At 39.2% G+C, this 22630-nt stretch overlaps 1 protein-coding gene across 11 annotated transcripts in view; it reads left to right on the forward strand.

Moving 5' to 3' along the window:
* The window catches only part of LOC124789444 (oocyte zinc finger protein XlCOF6.1-like), a 76832-nt gene that overhangs the window by 51449 nt on the left and 2753 nt on the right, over positions 1-22630 (forward strand). For 5 of the 11 annotated variants that reach the window (XM_047256796.1, XM_047256795.1, XM_047256803.1 and 2 more), the window contains one exon: positions 12303-12367. In XM_047256796.1, coding sequence (XP_047112752.1) covers positions 12303-12367 — 65 coding nt within the window. Of the gene's footprint in view, positions 1-4751; positions 4794-5641; positions 5700-10103; positions 10175-11084; positions 11244-12302; positions 12368-22630 lie in introns of those variants that run through there. The other 6 variants (XM_047256801.1, XM_047256802.1, XM_047256799.1 and 3 more) reach the window with 4 other exon arrangements.

Raw genomic sequence — 22630 nt, forward strand, 5'->3', positions numbered from 1 at the left:
TGAAACAGGAATATGCGTCAAAATCAGCTGTCTCTTCATGTTGCAGAGCACTGAATTCATGTTCAAGCAACAGAATGGGCCAAGACTATCAGGCACTGAATTCATGACCGAGCTTGTCAAGGAATGAGCAACAATCTTAATGTGCTAACATTTCTGTCTGGAATCTTGGGTTGCTAGTTTATGCAACAATATGACCATATCAGTAGGCAAAAGAATTCCTTATACATTGTTCTTTGAAGCCTTAATATTTTATTTTTATGTTGGCAACACAAGTCTTTTGCACTACCTTTTGTATACACAGGCTTTTTATTGTAATTGGCACGTAGAAAATTCTATTTCCTGTGTGCTTGTATTTTGTCATTATTGTGTAATGTAATGTGTATATTATTCTGAATGGTGAACTGAAAAATAGTGTTCCACTCCATTTGCTACGTAATGAAAACATCAATAAATGAAACCGCCAGATCAAATGCAAGAAAGCCGTGTGGGATTAGCCGAGCGGTCTAAGGCACTGCAATCATGGACTGTGGTGCTGGTCCCGGCGGAGGTTCGAGTCCTACCTCGGGCATGGGTGTGTGTGTTTGTCCTTAGTATAATTTAGGTTAAGTAGTGTGTAATCATAGGGACTGATGACCTTAGCAGTTAAGTCCCATAAGATTTCACACACATTTTTTGAAATGCAAGAAAGATAGCGAGAAACACATCAAAGTGGAAATCGCAGCAACGAAAGCAAGAGTGGTCAGAATAAGAATTCTTGCATAAACATTTCGGCCTAACATGGGAAGATCTTCGGACATTGCAGTTTTATAAAATACTAATATTAACCGTTGAAACTGCTTGCACTGCTATAAGAGTTCCAACACAAAGTCCTCGTCAATGGTTCATGTGAAATACCTGATATTGTAAAATAAATGAAAGAAATTTCTGACTCGCACAACCACAACTGTAAAAATACCACCACCAGTGAATAAAGGTGGAAGTGATGGTCTTTACGCATGACATAAATGGAGTCGTAACTACAAATGGAATGCCCCAGGGGATGTCCGTGATAGCCACATACTACAAGCTGTGTCTGCAGAGTATTTTGCACACAAAAATTCGTCAAAGAAGGTCTGACATGCTTGCAGCTGGTGTCCTCATTTTGTGTAACAATGCAAGACCGCATGTAGCTCTATCAGTGAGAGAAACAGTCGACGAATATGGATGGGAAATACTTCCCAACACACCATACTGTCCTTATATGAGCTCAACAGATTTGATTTGCTACCCAAATTGAAGCAGCAACTCCATGGAAAATGTTTTGATACAATTGATGAAGCATACAGTTAGGTGACCCAAGTAATCAGGTAGCTTAACAATGAAGATGCCCTATCCAGAATGCAGAAGTTGCCAGAATGTTGGGAAGCCGCATAAGCAAGAATGAAGGCCTACGAAGATTTTTTGTAAAATAAATTATTTTCTTCAAGTCTATCTTACCATGTGCAGAACTTAAGAAGTGATCCTCATATTAAAGTATTAAGGATGTAACTATGGAAGAAAAACATTTGTGCCAATCATTGTTTTGTCTGTGGAGGCTTTTCATCCATGTAGAAAAATAAGCCATCAGTGCTGTGACTAGTTTTGATATTAGAGGTTTCATTGTTGGTGCATGGGCTGTGAAGCTGATTGTGTGCTAGTTTTTGCACTTACTTGTCCCTGCTATCTTCGGAATTTTGTGGATATTTTTCCAAAAGTTTGATGGTATGTTGCTGGTCTGATAGCTTCTACACACCAATTTGAATAGTAATTTGGTTGCCAGTTCCCCAGTGATTTTAGATATTCTGATGGAATGGTATCTGTTCCTTCTGCCTTATTTGTTCTCAAGTCTTCCAGAGCTCTTTTAAATTCTGATTCTAACACTGGATCTCCATCTCTTCCATGTCAACTTCTGTTTCTTCTTCTGTCAAGTATCAGACAAGTCCTCCCCTTTGTAGAGGCCTTCATTGCATTCTTTCCACCTATCTGCTCTCTCGTCTGCGTGTAATAGTGGATTCCCATTGCACTGTTAATTTCACCAAAAGTTATTCTGACTTTTCTGTTGCTGACTCAGGGCTCCCAACTATCTTTCTCTTCCGATTTCTTCACACCTTTCCTGCAGCCATGTCGCCTTGGCTGCCCAGAATTTGCTATTTGTCGGGACCATCCACAAAGTAACAGACATTTTTAAATAAAAAAAATTAACGCTATGGAAAATCCAAGTTTTATTTTATACATTTAGAGGCACACTCTATAGCTATTTTTCTACATAATCGTCATTCAGGTTGAGGCACTTATCATACCATGGCACAACATTTTCAGTAGCATCGCTTAGAAATCTGCAGCCTGTGATTTATACCGGTACACAGTTAGGTTTCAGTATATAAAGTGCTTTGTAGTGTGCCATGTCTTTATTGCTGGGAAGGGGTGGTCATCCCTCGGCACCAAACCTGGGATGTATAGTGGTTGATCAAACACCTTCCCATCAAAAACCCTTTAGGAGCTCATGGGTGTGCTTGGCATTGCGTAGACATGAGTTGTGAAAAAAACAAAACTTTTGCACTAAGTTTTCTCCGACGCTTGTTTTGTATTGCCCGTCTTAACTTTTTCGGTGTATGTTCAAGGATATCAATGAGAATCACTCCTTTAGAGTCCCAGAACACAATAGCCATGATCTTTCTTGTTAGCAGTGTTTGCGAACACTTCCTTGGTTTCTTTGGTGAATTTGTGTGTCCCCATTCCATTGAGTGCCTTTTTTGTTTCACAGTTGACATGCTTCACCCAGGTCTTGCCCCAGTTAAGATATACCGTAATCAGTAACTTTGTTACCATTTTTCTCATAATGTTCAAGGAAGGTCAGTGGCCTTCCATTATGATTTTGGGAACCCATCTGGCACAAAATTTGTGCTAACAAGAATCTTCATCACCATGCACCAACCTCTGTGAAAATTGAGGAGAATGCTGCAAAAGTTCTGTAATCATGAGATTATGATTTTCATAAATTTTGTCCTTGATTTTCATCACCAATTCCTGAGTTACAAGGATAGGTCTACCACTGCGGTCCTCATTGTGAGCATTGGTATGGCCACTTTTAAAATCAGTGCACCACTGACTCAGTTGGCTTTCACTTATTACTCCTTTTCCATACATCTCACAAATATCACAATAGACTTCAGTTGATTTGCGGTTTTTTGCCAACAAAAATGTAATTGAAGAACACACTTCACAAGTGGTGGGATTTGCTATTGCAGTGCACATCACAGAAAGCGGAGTAGGTGAGACACAAATCACACACTACCACCATGGATGCTCACTAAGTGTAGGAACATTGACACCAAATGGTGGCTGTAGCCCCATGTATCGCCACAATAGATAAACATGTCTGTTACTTTCTGGATAGCCCTCATATTTCATTCTGAAGGGATTTATGTTGCTGTATTCCTGTTTCTCCCTGAACATTTTTGTATTTACTTTTTCTGCTGATCAGTTGGAAGTATTTCATCTGATACGCAAGGTTTCTTCACAGTTACCTTCCAGGTACCTATGTTTGTCTGCCGAACATACCTGATTGCCCGTTTCAAAGATGTCGACTCTCCAACTGAATTGCCTACTCTGGTGTTCCTATTGCAGTATCTATATCCTTAGTGAACTTCAAACATGTCTTGTCATTCCTCAGTACTTCAGTATTCTACTTTCTCCTAAGTTGGTTCTTTCAGACAATTCTCTTAAACTCATCATTACTAAATTGTGATCCGAGTCTGTATCTGCACCTTGGTACACATTACAATCCAATATCTTGATTTTGGAATCTCTGTCTCATCATGATGTAATCCAGTTGGAACCTCACCTTGTCTCCTGGTCTTCTCAAAGTATACCACCACCTCTTGTGATTCTTGAACAGAGTATTTGGCTGTTACCATCTGAAATTTATTCCAGAGCTCAATTAGTCTTTCTCTTCTGTCATTCCTAGTGCCAAGCACGTATTCTCCTGTAATCTTTCCTTCTATTCCTTCTTAGTTTCAATTTACATACTGAATTACCCATTCAGTATCCTCGTATACTTTATCTGTCTCTTCATCTGCTGCTTGCATCATTCGCATTTATAACTGATCAATAATCATCGGCATTGGTTTGCTGGTGAATCTGGTGAGAACAGTCCTGATCACTGAACAGTTCGCAGTAGCTCACTCTCTGCTCTACCTTCCTATTCATAACAAATCCTGTCCCCTTATATCTTTTTCTTCTGCTGCTGTTATTATCCTATGTTTGTCTGACCAGAAATACTTGTGTTCTTTCCATTTCACATCAGTGCCTCCCACTACATGTATATTGAGCTTAAGCATTTCTGTTCTCAGATTTTCTAGCTTCCCTGTCACATTTAAACCTGTGACAGAACCATGCCCCAGTTCGTAAAAATATTACCCTTTTGTTGATTATTCAGTCTTTTTCTCATGGTCACCTCCGCCTTGGCAGTCCCCTCTCGGAGATCTAAATGGGGGACTAGCCTGTAATCATACCAATGGAGAGAGCGTTGTGACACTTTTTCGATTACAGGCCACATGTCCAGTGGATAAACATTATGTATCTTGAATGCAGTGCTTTTCATTACCTTCTGCATCCTCATGCTGTTGATCATTCCTGATTCACACAACATTCAGCAAATATTGCAATGTTGCAGGTTGTGAAAGAGAAATGTATTTTGCAGAAACCATCACAAGAAATCATCATACCTGTGAAACGTCATGAGATGAATGAACTGTCATCAAGTTCCCAGGAGTGTAAGTTTTACACTAAGTATGAAGCAGCTAGTGCATTGATTGCCAACGCTTTCTCCTTTGGATCTCTTTTGCTTAATAAATTTACTACACCTTATCTGCTAGTCACATGCAAGAGCTGTTACAAAGGAGGGAAACTAGATGGAATTCAGTTGTGTGTGTGTGTGTGGGGGGGGGGGGGGTTGTAGGGGTTGTAATGGCAGCAGAGATCGTTGTGGTGGGGGAGGGGGAGGTGGATATATGCAGAATAATTAGGGATCAATGAACACAGAACAGAGATTGGGAACCACTGCTTCAGCAAGTAATAATTTGTGGGCTTCAAAAATTTGTAACAAGTTGTGATACTCTTGTTATTTCATCCCTCAGTCCTGACCCAACACTTGTCGACTCTTTTGTTTATTTGGAGAGAAAGTTGAACACGGTGTATGAAGTGAACAAGAAACACCAGAAGAAAATACATTGTAGCATTACTGATGGCAGATATGTTCTTCTTTAGAAGTCTGTTGATTTCATGGGTAAATGGAGTTTTGAGAACATGCGTAGACAAGACTTTATTAAATGCTACTGGACAATCATTTTGTATTATTTTAAAATGCCATTGCAGACAATGATTATAATCTAGAATGACTCATAGAGTAAGAATGCAAAATGACGTTGCCCACAAAATCAAAAATAGATGTAAATATACCAAACTAATTACCTTCCAAAGTGAGTAACACACGTATAATAAACTATGTTATGTATAAACTTTATGAATGTGAAATAAAGATTTTGAAAGACAAAGTACATATTATGTTATAAATAAAATCATCATTTAAGTTTGCTTCCATTGCTGACATTTCTTTTTACAGATACCATAATTGAATACATTTGCACGGGTGAGTGTATTGGTGAGTTGGATTATGACAGGTATGTGAATTTCAGAATACGTGAAATAGAAAAATGAAATAGATAGCATTTAAAATGACCAAAATGTTCTATGAAGATGGAAAAAAATATTGTATGAGAGAGAAACTCCTTTTATTTTAGGTAATGTGGATGTTTTTCATATTTGTGAGAATGCTTAAATGCCCCAGAGCTCAACACAATTTCCTTATGTTGTTGTTGTTGTTTTTGTTCCGCTGCCTAAATAACACACCATTTAAATGCTGAAACACAGAAAATTGTTCATTTTGGTAGTGAAATGATTGGAAGGATCTTGAGCTATTTCTATTGTTGACTATTACAGCTAATAGTTAATATGATTGGCTAATTTGCCACAATGTAGTCCGTGCTTAACGGATGAAATTCATTATCAACAAGCTATATTGTCAGCTCTCTGATTATCAGTAGTCGTCAACGAGTGTTGAAGCGCCAAAAAAAAAAAAAAAAAAAAAAAAAAAAAAAAAAAAAAGAGCAGTGAGGTACTCGAAACCTTCAGCACAGGGCAGAAGCATGTACAGGGACGATCGCTCAATTTTAAAAGAATAGTTGACCATGCATTGGATAGATACATACCAAGTAGAATAGGTCATAGTGGGAGGGGACTTCTTAAGTAATATAGCCCAGTACGTTGTCCTCGATGGTGAATGTTCATCTTAGGTGAGGGTATCATCTGGAGTGCCCCAGGGAAGTGTGGTAGGTCCGCTGTTGTTTTCTATCTACATAAATGATCTTTTGGTTAGGGTGGATAGCAATGTGCGGCTGTTTGCTGATGATGCTGTTGTGTACGGGAAGGTGTCGTTGTTGAGTGACTAGGAGGATACAAGATGACTTGGACAGGATTTGTGATTAGTGTAAAGAATTTCAGCTAACTCTAAATATAGATAAATGTAAATTAATGCAGATGAATAGGAAAAAGAATCCTGTAATGTTTGAATACCCCGTTAGTAGTGTAGTGCTTGACACAGTCACGTCGATTAAATATTTGGGCATAACATTGCAGAGCGATATGAAGTGGGACAAGCATCATAATGACAGTTGTGGGGAAGGCGGATAGTCTTCTTCGGTTCATTGGTAGAATTTTGGGAAGATGTGGTTCATCTACGAAGGAGACCTCTTATAAAACACTAATACGACCTATTCTTGAGTACTGCTGGAGCGTTTGGGATCCCTATCAGGTCGAATTGAGGGAGACATAGAAGCAATTCAGAGGCGAGCTGCTAGATTTGTTACTGGTAGGTTTGATCATCACGTGAGTGTTACGGAAATGCTTCAGGAACTCGGGTGGGAGTCTCTAGAGGAAAGGAGGCATTCTTTTCGTGAATCACTACTGAGGAAATTTAGAGAACCAGCATTTGAGGCTGACTGCAGTAAAATTTTACTGCCGCCAACTTACATTTCGCGGAAACACCACAAAGATAAGAGAGATTAGGGCTCATACAGAGGCATATAGGCAGTCATTTTTCCCTCGTTCTGTTTGGGAGTGGAACAGGGAGAGAAGATGCTAGTTGTAGCACGAGGTATCCTCCGCCACGCACCGGATGATGGATTGCGGAGTATTTATGTAGATGTAGGGGGACCCTATGTGGTAGACAATCACTGTAAAGAAACTTATAAAGAAACAGATTACTACGTAATAGGTAGGTCTGTAGACAGAGAGATGGTGAATAAAATGTTTGGCTGTCAAGAGAACAGTGTGCGAATGTTTCAGTGACTACCATAATAGAATATTGTCGGATGATCTTTCACAAAATCCAATTAAACTATAGTAATACGTAAAGGCTGTTAGTGGCACCAAACTAGTGTCCAGTCTGTAGCGAATGAGACAGGAACTGAAATTGAGGGTAGCAAAGAAAAAGCTGAAATGCTTAACCCTGTTTTCAAATGATCCTTTATAAAGGAAAACCCAGAAGAATTGCACCGGTGTAATCCTAATACCACTGATAAAATGACTAAAATCAGTATTAATGTCAGTTGTGTTTAGAAACAATTGAAATAGCTGAAATTGAAGAAAGCTCCAGAGCCTGATTGAATCCCTGTCAGATTCTGTACTGAATTTGTGGCTGAGTTAGCCACTTGTCCAACTGTAATATCTCTTAGATCATAGATCCCTTGAACAAAAATCTGTGCACGATAATTGGAAGGAGGCACTGATCACACATGTCTACAGTAATGAAAGTAGAAGTGATTCACAAAACTACTGTCCAATATCTTTGACATCGATTTGTTGTAGCATCGGAACATATTCTAAGGACGTAATGAGATATCTCGGACAGAATGACCTCCTCCAATACAACCTGCATGGATTCTGAAAACATAAATAATGTAAAACCCAACTCGCACTTTCTCACATGACATACTGAACATCTTGTATCAAAGCAGCCAGGTAGATGCAGTAAATCTTTGTTTCCAAAAAGTATTTGACTTGGAACCACACCTATGCTCATTGTCGAAAGTTTGACCATATGGTGTATAACATGAAATTTGTGATTGAATTAAGGACTTCTTGGTAGGGAGGACACAGCGTGTTATATTTGATGGGGAGTCATCATCAGACATAGAAGTAATTTCTGATGTGCCCCAGGAAGTGCGTTGGAAACCTTGCGTTTCAAGTTGTTTGTGGATGACCTAGTGGACAAGACTAATAGTAAAATTAGACTTTTTGCAGATGATGCAATTATCTACACTGAAATAATGTCCGAATGAAGCTGCCTAAATATTGAGTCAGTTCTTCATAAGATTTAAAAGTGGTGCAGGGATTGGCGACTTGTTTCAAATGTTCAGAAATGTAAAATTGCACACTTCACGAAATGAAAAAAAAATGTAGTATCCTATGGCTGTAATATCAAGGAGCCACAGTTGAAGTTGGCCAACCCATACAAATTATGTAGGTGTAACATTTTGAATAGATATTAAATGGAATGATCACATAGGCTCAGTTGTGCATAGATTATGTGGTAGACTTCAGTTTTTTAGGCAGAATAGTGGGGAAGTGCAATCTGTCTATAAAGGACATTGTTTGCAAATTACTTGTGTGACCCATTCTAGAGTATTGCTTAAGTGTGCGGGACCCATTCCAAACAGGACTAACATGGGACAATGAATGTATACAGAGAAGGCCAGCATGAATTGTCACAATTTCGTCTAACCCCTGGGAGAGTATCACACAGATACTGAAGAAACTTAACTGGCTGGCTCGTGAGTGTGGACATGAACTATCCCGACAAAGTCTACTAACAATCCCGCAAGGTTTACCAGAAGATCTACTAACAAAGTTTCACAAACTGGCTGTAAATGATAGCTCTAGAAATATACTTCAATTTCCTACATATTGCTCACATAGGGATCATGAAGATAACATTAGAATAATTATAGCACACACAGAGCCATTCACAATCAACCTTTTTTCATGCACTCCATACGTGAATGGAACAGGAAGAAACGCTAATAAGTGCTTCAATGAGATGTATCCTCTGCTATGCACTTCCCCGTGATTTGCAGGATATATATGTAGTTGAAAGATAACTCCATACGTGAATGGAACAGGAAGAAACGCTAATAAGTGCTTCAATGAGATGTATCCTCTGCTATGCACTTCCCCGTGATTTGCAGGATATATATGTAGTTGAAAGATTGTCATATCTAAGTACATACTCAGATGTGACAGTTAATTCAATGGCTTCAAGTAGAGAGGGCAAGTTTCACACAGGGTTTAGATGGAGAAACTCTTGTTTTCGTCTTCGCAAGATGGTTGACTACCACACTGCATGCCCTTGGCCATTGCGTGTTCTCAGTTTAGGTAACACTATCTCCCTTTATTTTAACTTCGTTGGTTCATCTGCTATACCACGAGATACGATTGGCGCAGGGAGGTACCAGGCAACGTGTGCTTAACTGTCAAGTGCAAAGTAATTTTAATCACACTGTAGCTGCAGTAAACATTTACAATGTGTTGGGTAAACTTCTCTGTCCAGGCTAAAGCTCTTTATGATTTAAGTATACCGATAAAATTTCAGTTAAATCCTCAACCTCAAAGGGTCTCTGTTCCTACAGTTTGATGAGCACTTGGAAGTTCCATTTCTGTAATCGTTGCTCACATTTGTTATTGATAGAATTATTCTATAGTTGGCTGCTGGGCCGAAAGTGCTGATGACTACATATTGGCACCATTTTAAACACTTTGTGTTGACTGTTATTTGTTTCAGATTGCTGTCAACCAAAGTGATCTCACAGTATCACAAGATTTTGATAAACAATTTAAATACCAGTTGCATTGTATTAGAACAGACTTGAATTAATGTATAGTTCACGAAGGACATGGTGCTCAACGCGCTGGGTGAGCCCCTTTGTTTGTTCAGAATGGGAGGCCGATTAGTGTTTTCCATGTTTCAGCTAGTCAGCGATGACAGAATTGAGGCGCACACCCTGCAGTCTTTCTCAAACAATTTTGCAGGAACTATTTGGTAACAAAATTTCATTTTTGCTTTGCTTGTAGCTTTATATGTCAGGTTCTTGATGATGTCCATTTCGTTAATGGTTATAGTTACTGTGATATTTATGTGAAAGTAAGACACTGTGCGAAATTCAGAAAAGTGTGCAATGGAAAACAAAGGTTGCTATGATTTTGCATTTGGTGTGTATTACATAATATGTTATATGAAATATAGCTAACACGTTGAATTTTTCTTTAGACTTGGGTAGAGTTACCTATCTATCACCAATCTCAAGAAAACTGATTTGATGTAGTACACTCTTTTGTGAGCGCATCGCCCCAGCGAAAAAGGCAGTGTGAAAGATCCACAACATTCCTCATATTTAATAAATGTTTTCAGATACCGAAATGAGATTTTGGCAAATGATAACTTACGAAGAGGGAGTATTTTACCATTTTGTTATTATGTAAAACTTCTTTATCTACTGTGTTATTCCAATAAGTCCAGACTTTTTTTGGTGAAAGAATGTAATTTTTAAGGGCCATTGATTGCTGGTGAAACAAGATCTGTGGGTCTTGGAACAACATATTTGAAGACATTATACGTTTTTTTTGTGTTAAGGATGTGCTTTTTAATAAGCCACTGATTTTACTTTTCCTCAGTTCCTCACTTAATAACTCGTTCACAGTTGTCTGCACAACATGTTAGTGAGGTGAGGCAGTGTAAACACAGCTGTGTTTTGGTAAAAGCAGCACATTTTGACATGGTAACCATAGAAATGTGTAGGTTTTAATCAAAATTTGCTTCTCATGGTGCTTTTCTGAAAATTACAAATGGTTAACAAGCCAGGTAAAAATAAATTGCTGCATTTTTGGTGGAATTCTTTTAAGGTGCTAAGGAAAGGAGAGGTGACAGTAGATCTTTTTGAATGGTTACAGTGCAAATGTGGGTGTGGAGGGCATCTTCTCTCTTCCTGGTCCCAAGATTGGACGGTCATTGTGTGCAAAAACAGTTGTGTTAGTGAAAGAGAGTCATTGTAATGATGATACTAGCAGACTAGAACTTGGCAAAAAGGATTACTTTTCGATGTACAAAGATGGTGAGAGCTAGACATCAGTATATGTTTAAAAATAATTATTGTACAAAACCTAAAATAGATGTACAAACTTTAAGTTATATATGCATAGCCTACCTTGAGCATATTTTATAATGGTGTATGTTAAAATATTTTTGCAGATGACACGGGAATGCCAAATCTGAATTTACACTGAAGTGCATAATTTTTAATAATGTATTAAATTTGGTGATTTGATGATGTTATACAGTTTTCTTTGCCATTTAAGATTACCATTACAACATTAGTAAGTCCCAAAGTGCTATAGACTACATGATAATTGCTGTGATTACCAGTAAAATACAATCTATTTTGATATATTTGCACCGCAATGACATAAAATTTGGCATACACAATAACATTTTTTTCGAAAATAAAAGTTTCAGATTTTGAAATTTCTTAAAAAAATATGTTGGGGGAAATTTAGAATTTTAGGAGTGTAGTCAAATCTTACAAAAGAAATTGAAAAAAAAAAAAAATCATAGGTCTGTAAGTGACGTAGTTTGAGATTTGACCATTATAAGGTTTCAAAACATGACAAAAATCGCACACTTTATGAAACAATGAAAATTGCTAACTCAAAAATGAGAGGCCCAAAAAAATTTCAATTTGGGTTTCTTTTTTCATGGAAACTACTAGTACTACCATTGTGCAAATAAATTAACAAAATCTGAGACACAAAAACCAGAGCTTTTGTTGTTTTCAAATTGGCTTACCTTAAAGAGTTTTTATTGCATTGAGTACGGCAATAAATATGCTGACACCGTTGGTGTCTTACCTGCCTTTGTAAAATATATTTCAATGTAAATTTAAAATTCTAGTTCTGTTCTTTTCCAATTTCAACAACTTTTTTCCTAATTCTGTGTGGGCTTTGTTCTGTTTAATAAGTGATACTAATTCTGCAACTTTACCATAGATTGTCATCTCTCTCTCTCTCTCTCTCTCTCTCTCTCTCACACACACACACACACACACACACACACACACACACACACACACACACACATTGTTTTTCTAACTATAGTGTTTTCTTTTGTATTTCAGAAAGAAGAGCCACTGCCAGCAGAAAATGATGAATGTGACTACAGAAGTGAAGTGGAATCCCAGAGGTATTTTTTGTAATTTGTAAACCTTGGCTTGAAGACTTAATATACCATGTTTCTGTCTTTGGTTTAGTTGTTTTTCATTTGTCCCATAGAGGCTAATTTTTTATTATCCCCTTGTCAAAAATTATCTTATGCACATTTTTATTTATTTATATCCACAGATCTGGGCCAGATAATTTGTTTCAGTTTAAGCTCTAATTTGTTTCAGTTTAAGCTCCACAACATTCTTGAGTGTTTTACATATGCATGTATTTACACATTGTGGTCCACATCACTGTGTATTGTAGGGGCTGACTGGCCAAGGGTGGAGCTGTGGTGGTCTGGTGGGACCCAATGACAAACTGGTGGTTGAGAAGACACTTTATTGCTTTAATTGCAACATTTCTCTGTTATCAATGCGGTGCAGACTTGCTGCACTCCCATCTAGCAGACTGATGATTGTCAACGGGCAGCTGGCTCCTGCCCCAGATGGATAGTTCTTGTGTCATCACCTGGTAATGCAGACATCAGACCTGGGAAGCAAGCCAGCAGACTGCTAGTAGGCCAAGGCTGTGACATCAGCGGTGTGCTGTTTCTCCTTGCTGCATTGGCCCTGTGATGTTGGGAATTTGTTCCCAGGCAACTCTGTCATGGTTTATGTTGTCTGCAGTGATGGGGGTGACTGCCTCAGGGAAGAGGCTGGCAGCAGTGGGTGTGGACAACAGGTCCACTGCATTGTGGCATATAGTCTCCCAGGGTGGCTTGTGTGAGAGGCTGCTGCTTCGTCCTGGTCTTCAACTCAAGGCTACATCTGACGATGCCCAGTTTTGTCATCTAGCAGTCATGGCATTGGTGACAGTACTTATGGGGCCCAATGCCTCTCTCAAAAATGCAGTTATTTAAAGTGCTCCATGGTACATTTGGCTCCTGGTCACATAGCTCATAACATAGTTCTAGCCCCCTGGTATAATGACACAATTTTGCCTGTTCTGGCTATCTACATCCATACCCCGCAAGCCACCTGACGGTGTGTGGCGGAGGGTACCTTGAGTACCTCTATCGGTTCTCCCTTCTATTCCAGTCTCGTATTGTTCATGGAAAGAAGGATTGTCGGTATGCTTCAGTGTGGGCTCTAATCTCTCTGATTCTATGCTCATGGTCTCTTCGCGAGATATACGTAGGAGGTAGCAATATACTGCTTGACTCTTCGGTGAAGGTATGTTCTCGAAACTTCAACAAAAGCCCGTACCAAGCTACTGAGCGTCTCTCCTGCAGAGTCTTCCACTGGAGTTTATCTATCATCTCCGTAATGCTTTCGCGATTACTAAATGATCCTGTAACGTAGCGCGCTGCTCTCCGTTGGACCTTATCTATCTCTTTTATCAACCCTATCTGGTACGGATCTCACACTCCTGAGCAGTACTCAAGCAGTGGGTGGATTGCATTTCCTTAGGATTCTTCCAATGAATCTCAGTCTGGTATCTGCTTTACCAACGATCAACTTTGTATGATCATTCCATTTTAAATCACTCCTAATGCGTACTCCCAGATAATTTATGGAATTAACTGCTTCCAGTTGCTGACCTGCTATGTTGTAGCTTAATGATAAGGGATCTATCTTTCTATGTATTCGCAGCACATTACACTTGTCTACATTGAGATTCAGTTGCCATTCCCTCCACCATGCGTCAATTCACTGCAGATCCTCCTGCATTTCAGTACAATTTTCCACTGTTACAACCTCTCGATATACCACAGCATCATCCGCAAAAAGCCTCAGTGAACTTCCGATGTCATCCACAAGGTCATTTATGTAAATAGCAATGGTCCTACGACACTCCCCTGCGGCACACCTGAATTCACTCTTACTTCGTAAGACTTCTCTCCATTGAGAATGACATGCTGCATTCTGTTATCTAGGAACTCTTCAATCCAATCACACAATTGATCTGATAGTCCATATTCTCTTATTTTGTTCATTAAACGGCTGTGGGGAACTGTATCGAATGCCTTGCAGAAGTCAAGAAACACGGCATCTACCTGTGAACCCGCAGAAGTCAAGAAACACGGCATCTACCTGTGAACCCGTGTCTATGGCCCTCTTGAGTGTCATGGATGAATAGTGCCAGCTGGGTTTCACATGACCGACTTTTCAACCCATGCTGATTCCTACAGAGTTGATTTCTAGTCTCCAGAAAAGTCATAATACTCGAACATAATATGTGTTCCAAAATTCTACAACTGATCGACATTAGCGATATAGGTCTATAGTTCTGCACATCTGTTCGACGTCCCTTCTTGAAAACGGGGATGGCCTGTGCCCTTTTCCGATCCTTTGGAACGCTACACTCTTCTAGAGACCTACGGTACACCGCTGCAAGAAGGGGGGCAAGTTCCTTCACGTACTCTGTGTAAAATTGAACTGGTATCCCATCAGGTCCAGCGGCCTTTCCTCTTTTGAGCGATTTTAATTTTTTCTCTATCCCTCTGTCATCTATTTCGATATCTACCATTTTGTCATCTGTACGACAGTCTAGAGATGGAACTACAGTGCAGTCTTCCTCTGTGAAACAGCTTTGGAAAAAGACATTTAGTATTTCAGCCTTTAGTTTGTCATCCTCTGTTTCAGTACCATTTTGGTCTCAGAGTGGCTGGACATTTTGTTTTGATACACCTACCGCTTTGACATAAGACCAAAATTTCTTAGGATTTTCTGCCAAGTCAGTTCATAGAACTTTACTTTCGAATTCATTGAACGCCTCTCGCATAGCCCTCCTCACACTACATTTCGCTTCACGTAATTTTTGTTTGTCTGCAAGGCTTTGGCTATGTTTATGTTTGCTGTGAAGTTCCCTTTGCTTCCGCAGCAGTTTTCTAACTCGGTTGTTGTACCAGAGTGGCTCTTTTCCATCTCTTACGATCTTGCTTGGCACATACTCATCTAACGCATATTGTACGATGGTTTTGAACTTTGTCCACTGATCCTCAACACTATCTGTACTTGAGGCAAAACTTTTGTGTTGAACCGTCAGGTACTCTGTAATCTGCTTTTTGTCACTTTTGCTAAACAGAAAAATCTTCCTACTTTTTTTAATATTTCTATTTACGGCTGAAATCATCGATACAGTAACCGCTTTATGATCACCGATTCCCTGTTCTGCGTTAACAGTTTCAAATAGTTCAGGTCTGTTTGTCACCAGAAGGTCTAATATGTTATCGCCACGAGTCGATTCTCTGTTTAACTGCTCAAGGTAGTTTTCAGATAAAGCACTTTAAAAAATTTCACTGGATTCTTTGTCCCTGCCACCCGTTATGAACGTTTGAGTCTCCCAGTCTATATCTGGCAAATTAAAATCTCCACCCAGAATTATAACATGGTGGGGAAATCTACTCGAAATATTTTCCGAATTATCCTTTAGGTGCTGTGTGGTGCATGATCTTCAGAATGGTCAGCCTGTCTTGCAATCCATTTGTGTACATGCATACATATTATAAAAATGTGTTTTGATATCAGAGATAGAACAACCTACCTGTCATTGTTCTGAAGATACGAAGTGAAACTTTGAGTTGGGTGAAAAACTGTTGCATTGTCGATGACATGTAAGTTTACTACTTCTTTGCTGCTAACTGTATGTGCAACACATCTCTCAGACAGTTTCAGCATATTCTGCTGAGTGTTCCTACACAAATATATCAGTGTGCGACACACATTTCAGGAGATACAATGTCATAAACACAGATCTGTAAAAAAATGCTGTGTAATGGATGAAGTTTTAATAAGTTTATTCTTTACTGTGAAGGCACTCTTACAATTGCGTCAACTTAAGGAAATCATTGACACCTGGCAGTGCTTTCGACATCATTCAACTGCGAAGCACAAAAGTCTTTAGACAAAAACAATTGCCATCTATAGAGCTATGAAGAAACGTTGCCATAGAGACGTTTGCAGAATCGCGTTTGTAGGCACATGAAGCAGCTGCGCCCAGTGTGTGGAAACTTTACAGCATATTACACTACAAGCACAGTTCATTGTTTGTTTTCATTTCTAATAGAAAATTGGAAAAATGGGTACCCAGGTAGTGCCGGGTTTGTTGACTAGTGTTGCTCTAATGTACATATCACCCCACTACGCTTACTAGTCTGTGCTACACAGCAGCTTCTTACAAATTTCAAGTAAAACTAGGTAGTGGGAAAGACCTGGTCTCTTGGGTCTTGCTCAGGACCAGTTCCCCGCTGTGGAGTTCTTCTACCATCGTATTACAAAACAAGTTACACACTCCCAAGACTATACTTTGCTAGCAATCTTAAGTATTGTACATTTCTTACACTACATTATACTTTAAACGTGTTTTCTTGCAACTCCTTCAGCAGCTAATTACCTTTTCTGTCTGTGCTGATCCACATGTTTGCTAATTACTGGGTTTTCTCCATGTTTCCAATCTCCCTCAAGTCCACCAAATTCGTCTTTTACAATAATATATGGTATATAATCTCTATCTCACACTCGGGGGAGGGGCAGGGGGCATCTTGTCCACTGGGACATGGATTAAACACAGTTAGCATTCCTGGATAGCTCTTTGTCTCAAGTACTTAAAAACTATGCAAAACAAAATCAGTCACTATGGTGCTACGAATTGCACCACTGAATGTCGTGGTTACCCCGTCGTGTACCATCCCAGTACTGTTCAACACGCTGCATTAGTTACACCACAGTGATCCGCTGCTCCTGGACGCTGTTAATTGATTCAGAGAATGAACTAGACTTGTTTCCCAGATATCATTTACAAAGATTAGGTTTTGTTTAGGAAACATCTCGAAGGGTTTGTCTTGCAAATACTGCTGTGATTGTGCCACATTGAGGTGAGTAACTCCCATCATTATAGCTGGCAAATGGAAAGTTGTCATGTAGTATCACTCATGGTTCCATTAACTGACAATCTATTGGCTCTTAGCCCCATGCAACTTGCTCACATCAGCTTCTCTTGTTCATAACAACTTGCCACTACTATTATATCATAGAACACCGAGTATAACCAATGTAGATCTGTTCACTGAAAGTATAGCTTGAGAACGCCACCTCCTTTCAGCTTGGATGACCACCTTCCTTGCTCCTGAACAGTTGCATGGCACATGCTTTTCCTCCCGTCTCAATTTCATGCGTAGGACACATGGTGACCACCCTGCTTTGACATTGCTGTAGCTTTCCCTTGGTCATTACCACATGCTGATCCATGTTCTGCTGTTATTAACACACCACTCTCTTTTATCTGCACAAACTTCTTACTGTTTCTAACCTTACAGGATAGGTGTGTATTGTGTAACACCTAAACAATGTGGGTTTGTCTCCGACCAGTACTTTCGTCAACACATACAACCGTGCACTATCTGTTCTCACCTCCACAGATGCTCCATAATACTAGGAATGTGGGTTTTGATTATTAGGCTCTACTGTTAACTGTAGTTCCAGTGGTTGCTGTTTTTACACCTTTCTCAATCCCTTCAGATATTGTTTAGGTGACAATAGGACAGGGTTCAATTGCCCATGAAGTGCCTCATGAATGGTTTCCTGCAAGTTTTTTGACTCCAGTCTTGCATGCCAGACACTATTCCCTACTAGTAGCAAAACTCTTTATCAGCATTTTTCTCGCATGCGATACTTTAAATTTGTGCTTGAACTGCCTCTAAATCGTGGTTTAGAGTACTAGCTGGTGCTCTGACATAATTAATTACTTCCCCAGTTAGGTATCGAAGCTGGCATGTGTTGTTCAGCACATGCTCTCCAAACTCGCAGTCTGTGTGGAATGCTGCTCCACAACCACACTATTCCCTTCAACCAGCTCTCATGGCTTCTTCTGTCCTATTTAGCTCGCTCACTCAGCTGTCCTAATATTGTGTTGAATAACCTTCCTCCAGCACCTACCCACCCACTATTTCTCCTCTGCAGTTCTTGTAACATCACCCCTACTGCTACTTGCATTTGTTCACTCAGTTGCCCATAAACAGTGTGTAGCTTCATGTGTTCCTCTGACATCTTCCTAAATATTCGATTCCTGCTCGCTAACTGCTGTAAACCCAAGAATCTCTCTTCCAATCTCCTTATTTCGTTTTGTAGTTCGTATGCATCAGATATGAAACTTAACGTCCACCTGCAACTAGACTGTACCACATTTTGCTGCCTCGAAAACAAAACTCCTCTTTCCAGGTGATCTCAAAGAACCCCTACTCTGCTACAGGCAAAGAGGTACTGCACTTCCAAGACTAGCATCCTTCCTTCCTTGGCAAACTGAGGACAGGGCCATTATCATCTCCTCTCCTCATACGCATGCTGTCTCCAGTCTGCGTCTCTCAAGCAGTAACTGAAGATAATCTTTAGCCTAACACGTACATGTGACCCTACCCAACACTACTTTAACAACCCACACAAAATATGCAAAAAAACACACTGAAACATTACACACACATTGACTACCTTCTTACCCTTAGTAAAAACGATATTATATTGTAGTATTCTAAGTACCTCTTCCCTTAGCTTTTCTGGTATTACCACTCGTGCCCTCAGTCTTGACGTTGAAACTCCAATAATGGTTCTTCCATATGTGCTCTCTCTCTCTGTACCTCTGGAATGCTTAACCTGCTAACGCACGCATTCTTAGCGGCAACCTGTGCCTGTTCATAGCTTGCACCTTCTCTGTAGCACTCGTCTTCTGGAACCTCTAACATTGCTACTATCATTACCTTCAACAACTTAAGGGGAGGATGTAATGGAAAATGTAAACATTTATCTAAAAAATCACTACAGCCTTATTTATTAATGTACAAATCTAAAATTTTGCATGTGTAAAGCAAAAGAGATGTGTTTTAACGGAAAAATATAATAAAATGTGCGGGGTTAAAATTTTGCTAGAAATTTGAATTTTTGATTTTTTATTGTCTTTTTATAAAAAGCCACAACTTAAATTCTAATCATGCAATCAATCTGAAAATTTTATTGTAGTGCCCTGAGAAGGTTAGAAGACCATTGTACTACAGTTATTAATTTATGGTACAAATTGTATCATTAACAGAGTTTTTAATTTTGCACATCCAAAATTAACTTCTTTTTCTGCATACAATCATCTAAAAATCAGAATGTAATAGCAGGATCTTGTATTTTTTAGTTCCCAGAAGACAGCAACACATTGTGAACATTTCCTGAAAATTTCATAGAATTAGTGCATATACATTTTGAGAAAAGGCTTTTAAAAATGTAAAAGAGGGAAAATGATGTTCAAAGATTTTCTTCTCATACTTCGCCATTTAATAAGCTTACCTCAATTTTAAAATCCTCCATACTGATACTCCTCATCCTTCAGGTTTCTCTTCTGTCCTCTTCGAATCTGCCTGGCCTGTATTTGCAGGTAAGACATTGATCTGCTAGCTTTCTTGACCCTGCTGTTGTCGATTGTGTAAAATGCTTTTGTTGTAAACACACCAGGATCGATACCAACCCTCCTCAGCGCTTCAATTTTGCCATTATTTCTGTTACTGTATCATAAAACTCCATCATAGACACCTATTTTGAGTACTTCAAGTCCACAGAATGTCCTTTTTTTGAGCATTTAATACAAATTAAATTATTGAAGCTTTCATTTGCATTTTGTGTTTTTCTGTGAAGATACTTCCTCACTAAATCAGAGTTTGCAAGAAACCTGTATGTGGGCTCAATTGTATTCATAACAGGTTCTGGTAATGAGTGTTCATGTGAATACGTCTCATTTCTGTTGTTGAGCTTAAACCAATCACCTTTCGGACACTGGTTGTGCATTGGTATTTGGTCAGTGGATAGTTTGTAGAAAAAAATCGCCCATACAGCACGCCTCATTGCCTCAAAATTATGTGTGTTTCTCCTGATAGTTCCCATTAAATAACTGAAGAGAAAAGCCTGCCTTTTCCACCTAGTGGTTTTCCATTCTCAAGTACTTCCTCTCTTTCAGCAAGCGACGAAGACTACCACCAAACCCCTTTTGAATGTGGCCAACACATTCTAACTTTTCTATTGTTGTATTGTATGGATTTTTATCTGTACAGCTTTGAACGAAGATGAGTCCCCATCACCAAGGTATTTAGTATATATAACACCATACTGGTCCTCAAATATGGAGAACATCCTCACAACTGCAGCAACCTCTATGCCCCCCACTTTAGCCACTATAATTTTTAGCTCCCTTGAGCCACTATAATTGTTTGAGCATGCTACTGCTTGCTTTTCTTGCCAGTTTCTCACTTTCTTTATTGTTGGACAGTTTCCTTGTTGCACACTGGTGGCAGTATTTAGACATAATTTCTACATCTAAAACTTTACCCAAGTTAATACCAACAACAGATGCAACTCCATACAGAGATGTGTCACCCCTCTTCATCCAGTCCCATCTACAGACACGCACAGGTCAGTAACATTTGTAGGAGATTCACTGTCATGAATATCTACCCCAGGATCTATTTGTTTTTGGTTTATTTCCACCAATTCCTCCACTGCTTTCTTCATAGAAACTTTGGCAGTATCGCATATAGCATCAGACATTTCTTTATTTATCTTTTCAAACCTTACAAACGTGGAGAGATGTTCAGAAAACTACACCATAAATTACTTACTTCCCTGCCCTGTCCAAGGCATCTCAGAGCATATGCTAACCCAAAATTGCTTTTACAGGTACCAGTGTTAGTTTTTTTGGAGGAGGAAAATGAAAATTCATAGCCACACAAATGACAAATTAATTTAAAATCACCGCCTATTCCCACTCTGCTTTCTTAAACAACAATCATGCAGTCCGTTTTTTTACAGCCAACACATGAACATGAAAACTTTATAGCCAGCCAGAGAAGTCTGAATCCAGTGGAATCCATATCAACATAATTCACGTACCTGTACAATTCTCCTGTTCCAAGTTTCGTAGCTGAAGCTGATAGCTTATGTTCTTCATTTCTAGCTGCTTCCTCTTTTTTGTTTGGTAAACTGATTTCCATGATATCTCTGTTTTCTAAACACAGTTTTTGCATCACCCATTTTGCATAAATCTTAACTTCCATGTAAAGGTTTGCGAACTCAACTTTCCACTTACTAATACGTGTTAGTATTGTCAAAATGTAAATAAACCACATGCAAGAAAGTTTTCAGGCAAAGATATAGACATCAGCCAAAGATATTGAAAGAAAATAGCTTTCACATTGACACAAATTCTGCTGAAGCAAGCCGTTGCCCAGATCAGGTTACCTTCCATTCGGAAAGAGGGTGCACTCAGTGACTGTTATGTGGCTTATAAATTATAGAGTGCAGCAATCAGTCGTCCTTTTTTTAGATTTTATTACGCAAATCCAGATTTCGGCTAGTGGCTAGCCATTCTCAGTGCACTATTTTCTATTCTCTATGCATGTAAGTCCCTGTTGTTTGAGCATTAGTCACATTTCTTTGAATGTGACTGACGCCCGAATAACAGTGACTTACGTGCATAGAGAATAGAAAATAGTGCTAGCCACTAACCGAAATCTGGATTTGCGTAATAAAATCTAAAAAAAGGACGACTGATTGCTGCACTCTATATGTTTCCCAAATGTTGTAAAAGGTGGCAGAGCTGCAAGTGCAGAGTTAATCAGTTTAATAATTTAAAGGCATTTCTAAAGCCGCTATCATGATAAAATTCGCACACAACATAGATCAAGCTGTGTAGATCAAGAAAATAATATTAAAAAAAAAATGGATTTTTTTAGACCAAAATCCATCACATTCCCCCTTAATTCTTTGGCACCAAAATTATCCACATTCATGGATGTTAACTAGCCTCTGTCCTTTTTCTATACATGTACAACAACGCTTCAGCTCACTTAACAACATGCTGTATCATCTAATAAATCACTACTCTCCAGCTGTTCCACTATACACAATGCACTAACTAATAAGTCAGGCTCCACACTCGCCCACAGCAACTTCCCAGTGCCGCTTGCCACACAGTCGTTTGAATTAAACCTTATTGTAATTGCTCACGGTTTAACTGGTTCGCCTTCTACAATGACCTTCCACAACATGGTGTCCATCTTCTTCTGGCCATGATCCACACATTCCAGTTTTGTGATGATTCTATCACCATAAGGCCTAGCTGCTACTACAGTATTGCATGTTCTTGAATCCCCATCACCTAAGAACTTGGATTAACAAACACCCGCTTCATTCGTGGATTGGCTAAAAATTTCCGTAGCTGCGTGGGCCCCCATACCACTATTTGTTCCTTCATAGTTCCTATCACAGACATATTC

Source organism: Schistocerca piceifrons, chromosome 3, assembly GCF_021461385.2.
Source record: "Schistocerca piceifrons isolate TAMUIC-IGC-003096 chromosome 3, iqSchPice1.1, whole genome shotgun sequence".
In the NCBI taxonomy this organism is placed as follows: domain Eukaryota; kingdom Metazoa; phylum Arthropoda; class Insecta; order Orthoptera; family Acrididae; genus Schistocerca; species Schistocerca piceifrons.